This window comes from Rhineura floridana, chromosome 11 (assembly GCF_030035675.1).
Source record: "Rhineura floridana isolate rRhiFlo1 chromosome 11, rRhiFlo1.hap2, whole genome shotgun sequence".
Lineage (NCBI taxonomy): Eukaryota > Metazoa > Chordata > Lepidosauria > Squamata > Rhineuridae > Rhineura > Rhineura floridana.
The window spans coordinates 39,845,619-39,855,249 of NC_084490.1; the positions used below are offsets into that span (position 1 = coordinate 39,845,619).

At 45.5% G+C, this 9,631-nt stretch overlaps 1 protein-coding gene across 1 annotated transcript; it reads right to left on the reverse strand.

Moving 5' to 3' along the window:
- Positions 1 to 492: 492 nt before the first annotated feature.
- Positions 493 to 4,304, reverse strand: LOC133366359 (pro-adrenomedullin-like). Its single transcript, XM_061589378.1, has 4 exons — positions 4,197 to 4,304; positions 3,305 to 3,398; positions 2,805 to 2,966; positions 493 to 1,399 (listed from the first exon to the last, which is right to left on the reverse strand). Exons 2-4 carry the CDS (start codon positions 3,379 to 3,381, stop codon positions 1,171 to 1,173), a joined length of 468 nt encoding a protein of 155 aa, XP_061445362.1. The 5' UTR covers positions 3,382 to 3,398; positions 4,197 to 4,304; the 3' UTR covers positions 493 to 1,170.
- Positions 4,305 to 9,631: the final 5,327 nt, after the last annotated feature.

A 9,631-nucleotide genomic window follows, 5' to 3' on the forward strand; every position in this document is an offset into this window, starting at 1 on the left:
AGTAGTGCCATCCCCTGGACTGGCTGTAAGAAGCAGGCAGGCAGGCGGGGGCTGGCTGAGGGCAAACTGAGTTTGATGGGGCAGTGCTCCATTCTCCCTAAAGGACCTGCCTCCACTGGGAGAGTTAAACATTTTTGAGCCTTCTTCCTTGGGAATAACACCAGCTCAGAACATCTCCCCAGGCTCCAAGAGCCAAACCGCAGCACTCAAGAATTCATGCCATTCTGTAGTTGTTCAGAACACCCAAGGCTGGTGAAAGGATCTCTCCAGGTTACAGAAACTCATTCACCCAATAAGAAGTATAATTGCACCTCTTGCAAGCCAGGCACTTCACCCATACTTCACAGCTGCACCAAGATGGGCTGGGCACTTGCTAAAAGTGCATCAGGGCAGCTCCAGGAAGCCTGGGATCTCTGGGAGATCCATTCCCAACCACACCTTTCACCTGCACACACAACAAGCTCACTAGAACCAAAGCACAAATCCCAGTTGGATAAATCTCTTTACTTCAAATCTTCTCTCAAAACAAATCCAGATGCACAGATGAAGGACAGAAGAATCCCACAAGCCAGGAATGCCCTGGGACTCCTTTGATTTTACCCCTCTCACCCTCTGTATCACACAGTGGGTAAAGTCCACTTCTACTTTGCAGAGGGGCTATTCCACAATGCCGGGATGTTCCAATGTTTTTCTGGAGATCAGACTACTACTATTCCATCTGCTTCCTTGCGTTATACAGCATCTTCACTCTGCATTCTGGCAATGTGCTGCTGCTCCAGTGCAGTGTATGCTCTTGGCTTACCACTACATGAATAACTCCATCGAATAAGAACAGCTGGGGGCAGTGCAAAGCAGAGGGCGAGTCCCACCCGAGTGACTGGTAACAACTATCCACTCTACGGCCTGGATCCCTTTGTCTGGACACCAGTGGCCCAAATCTAAACTGGAATGGGGGATACTAAACTGCTGGAGCTATAAGAAAACCCACTAGCATCCCAGTTCTCAGATGGTGGCCATGCTTGCCAAGAAAGTCTCTGTAGTTGCCCATTGCTGTTTCTGGAGCACAGCCTCCAAGCGCTGTGAATCACAGAGCCTGTTCTCCTGTTCCTTGAGGCTGCCCAGAGCCTGATTCAGTTGGTTCCCATCTTTCCCTCCTCAGCACACTGTCTTTTAAGTGGGAGTGGGCACACCATGTCCAGCTGACCGGCGTCTCCTGCGTCCATAGCCCATGGGATCAGCTGCACCCTTATTGTTCTTGTGGGATTCATCTTTCTGGTTGTTGCCTCCATAACGGTACAGCAGATTGGCAAGGTTCTGGATCTGACAGGTGCCAAGGTGACATCCACGCACAGAAGGGAAAGCCAGTAGGTGCCGAGGAACACGATGCCCAGAAACGGAACTGTGGGTGGGAAAGAGACTGTAAGGAACTCTGAAGTTTCATGGAGGAGTGTAGGACCTACAGCAGGAGGAACAATCTTCTGAGTGGGAGCTACTGGTTTGAGTCAAGGATAGAGTAGCTGTGACTCTCCAGATGTTGTTGGACTCCAGCTCCCATCAGCCCCAGCCAGCATGGCCAATGGTCAGGGATGATGGTAGTCCAGCAACATCTGGAGGGCCACAGGCTCTATATCCCTGGTTTGTTTAGACTGGAGCTGAGGCTTAGACTAGAGTTGTCACAGGGCCAGGAGCTGGTGTTAGCCCAGCCAACATATTGCTTCTTCTCTCTCTGACCCAGTTTAGGGGGTGATTAAATACACAAGAACAGCAAAAAAGCTGCCCATATTGAGTCAGACTATTAGTCTATTTAGATCAGTATCATTCAGTTGCAAATCAAGTTCATGCCCTAAACATGTGGAGAAGGAGGAGGAGACACTTTCGCAGGTGACTTCTTTTCTGACATGGTAATGAAGTGATCTGTTAGGACTCTTCCTAATAAATGTTAACACGCTCTTAATTGTGTTGACAGATTTAATAAGGAGGAGTCATAATCATTTCATCACCATGCGAAAAAAGCTTCACATCCAAAGCTTCTGCCCACTAGGAAGCAATTAAAACTTCCCAAAAATACCTACCAGGTTTTTAAAAAATGATTCGTAACTTCTGTTTGCATTTTACTTTTTTTTTTCCTGGCACAAATAGGTGTTGAATGGTTTGAATAAACATCTAACAAGTCTGGCATTTCACATGCCTTCATTCTAAAGAAAAAGGAGATTTATGTTCTAAGGAGAGCGTGAGTGAGTTTGTTTGCTTGCTCACAGTTATATTCCACCTATCTTCTGTCATGGAAACCAAGAAAGGTTGGTTTCATGAAATGCAAATCAAGCCAAATCCAAATTTGTATTCTAGACCTGTTGTCACAGATATTAGACTGATTGAAAGACCATCAAGTCAGGAGCAAGCCTGGACCCTGAGGTTCTCTGGAAAGGACTGAGGTCTACTGCACTCTAGAGAATGGCCATAGCTCAGCGGGAGACCATCTGCTTTGCATCCAAAAGGTCCCAGGTTCAATCCCTGGCATCTTCAGGTAGGGCTGCAAATGTTTCCTGTCTGAAACCCTGGAGAGCTGTTGCCATTACTGAGTTAGGTGGACCAATGGTATGCCTCAGTGTAAGGCAGTTTCCTAAGTTTCTAGATGAGTGGGGTGGAACATGGAAAGCTGAGTACAGATCTATCAGGGTTCTCTGGAAAAAGAGGGAGACCTAGCAATGAAATCTAGGTCTGGTCTAATCTAAGTGATGGGATACCGTAGTTCTAAGAGAGACACCAGATTCTCACGCTGCCACCATACATCCATTGTCACTTACCTCCTAAACAGGTTCAGATGGCTTCTTGCTCCCTCCAACTGTGCCCACTTGGTAGGTCTTTCCCCCACATCTAATCCAGGCTCCTGCAAGGCTCTACCATCTGCTCCTTCACGGATCTTCAGGAGCTGTTTCAGGAAGGACGCAACAGGAGGAGGCTGCCGCCTGCAACAAAGAACGTAGCAGTGGGGACAGTTACAACCTTGATAATGCCATAGAATTAGGGAGGTAGAGGAGGACCCTGGTATTCAGAAGCATACCACCTCCAACAGTGGAGGTAGAACATAGCCATCATGGCTAGTAGCCACTGATAGTCTTATCCTCCATGAATTTGTCTAATCCTCTTTTAAAGCCAGCCATGTAGATGGTCATTGCTGCCTCCTCCGGGAGTGAATTCTATACTTCATCTATATGTTGTGTGCCCTCTTTTTTTTCCCCGTGGACCCTCCTCCTTAATGATAACCCACCCTGAATCTCCTTCTGTCCATCACCCAGCTCCTCACCTGTCTGGTGACTTCCAGGGCTGACATGAGGATGCCATTAGCAAACACAGCATCACAAGAATACTTCTTGAATCCATGATCTTGACCTGGGGTCCTGGGAAGAAAAGGGCAAAAATTCATCTGAGAGTCAGCTCACCCTGACTTAATTCTGGATCCTGTGTTCAATGTCAGGGTTCATTTGTAAGAGCATGTGAACTAATAACATAAGTATCTATGAACATATCAGACTGCCCCTCCCTCCAAACTGACAACCACTATCTTCTACCCCATACACATCTGGGATGAGGGTGTGATTTCAAAGCAGGTAGAGATTCAACATCTCTCTCTTATGATGGGGGGCTACAAATTTCCGGTTTTTGTGCCCATAGTACTAGACAGTGGGATATTTTAAATCTGACATGAATTCACCTAAATAAACCTAGAAAAATTAGGTGATAATCCTAGTGAGTAATTATTAGGACTGCAACGTTTTTTGACTGATCAATTCGATTAATTAATTAAAAAGCTTTTTGGGTCACTAAAAAAGTGTCCGCAATTCTTTTTCAAGTTTATAAATTAAGCCCTAGAAAGGAATTTAATATGCTGCAGAACAGTGAGCCATTTTGGACCTTCTCCGCTTACCCTGGAGGCGGCCATGTGACATTAAAATCCATTTTGTGTGCCTCCCTTCCAAAAACCTGAGGAATAACATGCTTTAGCTATATCAAAGGCTATATCACAGCCCAGCAGATCAGTCCATTCCATGACTTTTGGGTGGATAACAGCTATTTTATCCCAAGAAGTCAAGAGTGGCTACCAAAGTCTTGAATGCAAGCCCATTAGCCATCTGACAAGCCACAAAGCCTAACTAAGTCCCAGAGCACTGAGGAATCTTGGGGAGAGAGACACTCACCTGGTATTTCCAGCAGTCAAGCCAAGTCAAGCCCAATCAAGTTTGGTCTGGTCGGGTCACTTTTTCCTTGTGGATCTGTCCAGCAGTAGCTGAGTGTTTGTGTCAAGCTGGGATGAGTGTGTGGCTTATATGCCACTATTCAGGGGGTGGAGTCATTGAAAGAGTTTCAGAAACCTTCACAGCTAGACAGGATGGGGGTGGGACTTCCCCGTTTGTTTGGAAGATACACAAGGGGCTGTATCCTATTCCTATCCCTCCTCATGCCTGCCTTTTCATGCTTTCTGTCATGCACACATATTCACACTGACTCATCCTGTCTGGCACTGCAGGGATCCCTTTCCCTCGCCTTACCTCCCAAGTGACTTCTCAGACAGACAAACACATACACACACGGATGCACACGTAAACTCCAGCCCTCCTCACATTTTCATTCTCCCTCCACTGCCTGGCCTTGAGATCTAAGTACTCTTGTTCTCTCTGTGTTTTCCTGACACCACCACCAAACTATCAGTCCCTGAAAATACGCTGGAATCCTATCCAAAAAGATGGCCTTATCGCAGTTGCCAACTGATGAGGGAGACGGTAGGAAGACCTAGCCCAGTTTTTGCTCTTGTTTTGAGACCAGAAAAGCAAGGGGCAAGGCTGAGGAAGCAGTTTTTTAAAAAAAGTGTTTGGTGAGCAGACAGTTTTGCACTGAGCTCTGCTGTTAGGTCTGGCAAAAACAGCTGAGAGCCACCCCCGGACCCATCCAAATCTCTTTTCCTCCAGCTTCAGATATTCTCTGACCCAAAGGATTCTGCCATTAGGCTCCACTGATGGTGCAACCCTGTGCATGTTTAATCAGACGTAAGTTCCTCTGATTTCAATTGGGCTTACTCCCTAGTAAGTGCACATAGGATTGCAGTCTTAGATATTAGAAGTTCAAAAAACCCCTAACATTAAACTTTTCCTATATCATACAGTTCTCTCTTGTTTTAAATTCCCCAAACGGTGGTCTGTGGACCACCAGTGGTCTGTGAACTTCATTCAGGAGGATCCATGGCATGTCCACATTAAATATTCATATTGAATTTTAATTGTATTTTATTGCTTTTTTGTTCCTTATATTGTATTTCACTTTTAATTCTACTGAATGCAAAATGTAATACAATAGGATACAATAAAAGAAACAAAAGAAGCAATAGAAATACCATTAAAAATCATACAGCGTCTAGCACGGTGCATTACAATTCCCACAACAGGCAGAAAAATTATGAAGTGGTGTCAAAACCATCAGCAATTTTCAAGTGGTCCATTGGGGGGGTGAGTTTGGGAACTACTGCTCCAAACAACCTTTATTGGAAGGTTGCACTGCAAGATAGGGACTTTGTCAAACTCATCCTGAGATGTTCATGGCTGAACAAGCATTTGAACCCTGTTTCCTCAATTTAAGTCCAACATTCTGTCCCAGAAATTAGGGATGGGGCAAATACATCAATTTTTGTTTTTCTCTCTTGTTTTTCCAATCTTGATTTCAGTTCTCCCCATTTCCACATCAGTTTGCGATTTTCTTTTTAAAGTCATGAAAATTCATTAGCACTTCAGAGCAAATGTCTCCGAATATACACTTTTTTGTATGCAATTTTGCCTAACATACAGTATACATGTTTTGCAGAGATTTTTTGCCTAATATAATGCATCTTTGAATGTTATCTTCCCGAACACAGGCAAAAAATTCAAACAAATAGTTTGAATGGGAGTGCACTAGATGGCCGGAGGAGGGAGTTGGGAGCAACACACGTTTCTCTGCTCCAGCGCTGTTCTTCACCCAACTAGGGGTGGTTTACAGTGCAATAGAGAATCCTACTAAGATATACTAGCAGAGCAATCCCAATGCTGGGGAGCTAGCGGAAGGGGGGCTGACAGAGGAGGAGGTGGCAGAAGACTCCACGGGATCCTCCTCCTGCTCAGGAGCCACCGCTAAATGCCAACTCCATCAGGAGCTGGCCAGGAAGCACTGGCTTCCACAAATCAGCCTTCTGGGGAGTAAGTGGTCCCTGTAGAGGCCCATTACAACATCTTACTGCACCAGCCTTTTGGCCGGTGGAGTTTCCAAGTAGAGCGGGCCTGGAGGAGGAACGCGTAGAGGATCTCACATAAGTCCCTCACCATGGCTCCTCCCTCACCATGCCCCCAGCATGCCCTGTTTTGGGGGCTTCTGCCAGCCCTCTGTTCACTGGACCCCAGGCGATGCCAGCAGGCTCCTGGTGGCGTCATGGCTCAGGCACAGCGGAGGGCTGCTGACGGCAGAGCCAGAAGCCTGCCTGCACAGTCAGGGATCCGCAGCATCCAACTCACTCCAGCCTGGTGGAAAGGTGAATTGGATTGCACCCTAGGGATTGAAAGTTCTGTCCATTTTGGTTTCTCTCCGTTTCTCATGTTTCCAATCTTAAATTCAGTTCTCCACATTTCTGCAGCAATTTGTGATTAAAAAAAAAACCTCATGAAAATTCTGCAGAATTTTAGTGTGAATTTCTCCTAATAAACACTTCTTTGTAGGTAGTTTCACTAACATACATTTTTGCTTTTTCTTGTCACATAATGCATTTTTGTACATAATTTTCACTCGTATATTAATGTTTATGCACGCTTTCCCTTGCATTGTTGTAAACATACTGTAAACCACCCAGAGAGCTTCGGCTATGGGGCGGTATATAAGTACAATAAATAAATAAATAGGTTGATTGGCAAACTGCATTGCAAAATTCAAACAAATGTGAATTTTGAAGGACGGCTGTGTTTCAGTTCTCATATGGTTTCAGAAAATGCAAAATTGATAGATTCGGCTTGAAATGCAAACTGAATCAAATTTCTCACCCATCCCTTATGTATGTATACTGCCTGGAGGAGACATGGAATTCAGTCTGTATTCAAAAATGAACCTACCAAATTATCACTTTCTGAAGCCACAGGGAAACCAAAACCCAGCTGATCTTTGAAATCTGCATTTCTCCAGCCAAGTAAGGTGTACAAAAATGCCTATACTAGGGTAAAATGTGCATGTCAGTGGATATGTTTATGAAAATAGCATACCAAAACGCATTATGTTAAGCAAAATTTCTTTGCAAAAATTGCATACAAAAAAGTGTATGTTAGGAGGCATTTGCAGTAAAATTATTATACATTTTTGTGGGGGCTTTTAAAAATAAATAAATGCAAACTGATGTGGAAATTGAGAGAACTGAAGCCTGGAAAAATGAGAAACTGTGAGAAAATGTCATTGACAGATTCGCCAGTCCCTATATGATATCTTCCACCATAGGAACAGCAACAACATGTGTGGGGTGGGGAGCTCCCTTCCTTCTCGGCAATCTCCCCTCCCACTTCTCTGTAGGAGAGCTCTGAACAAAAGTGGAGAATTTCGAGGATCTGGGACAAAGTGAAAATGTGGCAAGCCTGCACCACTTTGACCCTCCATCCCTGCCAGAGATCAGATGATGCCTGGCTGTCTCTTTCTAAAGTCTCCATTCTCTCTTGTAATTAAGAATGAAGACTTTGGGAAAAGCCAGCCAGGCCGCATCTAGTCTCTGGCAGGGATGGAGGGCCAAAGTGGGTCTGATAGATGAATTCAGAGCACTAGTGGCAAGTTCAGAAGTGCAGGGCCCCTTCATGATAGTCACAGCCACACACTCCCCCCCCCCTTTTTTGCTGCTGGATTGAGAATGAGATCCTTGTTAATGCCTTCTACTACAACCACAGATGTTCCTAGCAGCTTAATAAGCATAAAAGGGGAGTGGTAGCTACTGAAAAGAGTCTTCTCTGTGGCTGACATATCTCTTTTAACTGGATAGCAGCTCCAATCAGCAGGAAAGGACAAGGATCCATGTTAGTAGACTCTTCTCTATAGCTAACACACTTGCCTTTCATGTTGATCGGCTCATAGGATGCTGGAGACCTAGGGAACTTGCTGGGACTCTGCTCCTAAAAAAGTAAGGGGTCTAAGACCCCCACAAGACCCCAGATGACTACACCCCTGCTGAGGACTGGGGGACTGGTCGAATGAGTGCACTGAAGTTGACCCTGAGGCTAAGCCTGGTCTAAATGCACATGTAACCAGCAACAATGAAGCAGTATGGAGTCTGAGAAGTAGATGCCCATCCCAGACTCTGGTTGTCTCCATGCAGTCAGTATTATGCATGAGGGATTCAAGTGCATACCGCAAATGTAGGTTTGTGCAATTAAAGTGCTCTGCCACCCTAGCACAAGAAATCTACTTTTTAAAAAATGACTTTTTGCAGTTAAGAAAGTAACAGCGGAAAGCACTGAACTGTGGGATGAATGAATGATTAACAAGAAGATATGTAACCACTGCAAATGCAAATCAAGATTAATGCTGCTTGTCATATAAGCTTCCCATAAACGAATTGGAGTGAACGTCAAGTTTCTACAAGCAAATCAGGTTGCTCAAAATATCAAGTCATCTGGAGGAGCTGTCCTTTTGCCATTAGCAGGGAAGAACTGGATCTGGTCAGTGTTATCTTCCCCAGCCCTCTCAGGCCACGTTTGGCAGCTGGCCAGGGCCACCCACTTGCCTATACCTTTTTTGCCTGCACGCAGAGCACTTTGCAAAGCACAACGCAAGACGGCGCTTTGCAATGGGCTTAGCAAGACTTGACAATCAGGCGATGGTTGGTTCTTGCAAAGCCCCTTTCAAAGCCCTATGTTGCAAAGCACTTGGGGGGGGGAGGTTCTTGCAAAGCTCTGTGCAAAGCTGTGCACCGCCAATTAGTTGATCGACAAGCCCTCTTTCGGCTGAGCCAGTGTTTTCCTATCAGTTATGACATCACGTGTAGGTAGGCTTGCCTAAAATGGCATCGCAGACCAAACAGGATGGCCTGGTGGGCCTAATTAGACTAGAGGCTCCCCACCCCTGCTTTCCAACATCATGGAGGATGCTGGGGCTCACCTATCCCACTGTGTAGTGCATCTGCACTCGGGTCGACTCTGTATGAGGCCTTCAGGCAACGAGAAGTCTGGGGAAGATTCCCCAGTTACAGACAGGAAACTACGCCACAAATCAAGCTGAAATGGGGCCTTTTTTAGTTCAGATCCCTGGGATTCTCAAATAAAGGGTAGAGTAGCTACTGAAAAACCAGGATGTGTAGCTTTCCCCTTCAGCCTATTCTTAGCTATGGGGACGTGCAGATGTGGTGGACTCTTTGGCCAGCTGCTCATGTCTAAGGGCTGACTCACACTGTTGGTATGTGTGTATGTGTGTGGAGGGGAGAGACTTACCATGAGATGTGCCTGAAAACATTACTCACAGCTGGGAGGAGAGAAGGAAAAGGAGCCATGGCTATGTAATGGGAATATGGTAGGGAAAATGGGATAAAAGTAAATCAAGATGCAGGTTGTATGTAGGAGACAATGTAAACCAGGTCTGATACGTTCACTGT

What these genes read in the sequence shown, in the direction of transcription:
- LOC133366359 (XM_061589378.1), bottom strand. Translation starts at nt 3,381, where the DNA reads ATGGATTCAAGAAGTATTCTTGTGATGCTGTGTTTGCTAATGGCATCC. An exon ending in CCCTGGAAGTCACCAGACAG is followed by an intron (nt 2,967 to 3,304) that starts GTGAGGAGCTGG and finishes TCTTTGTTGCAG; the next exon opens with GCGGCAGCCTCCTCCTGTTG. An exon ending in CATCTGAACCTGTTTAGGAG is followed by an intron (nt 1,400 to 2,804) that starts GTAAGTGACAAT and finishes TCCCACCCACAG; the next exon opens with TTCCGTTTCTGGGCATCGTG.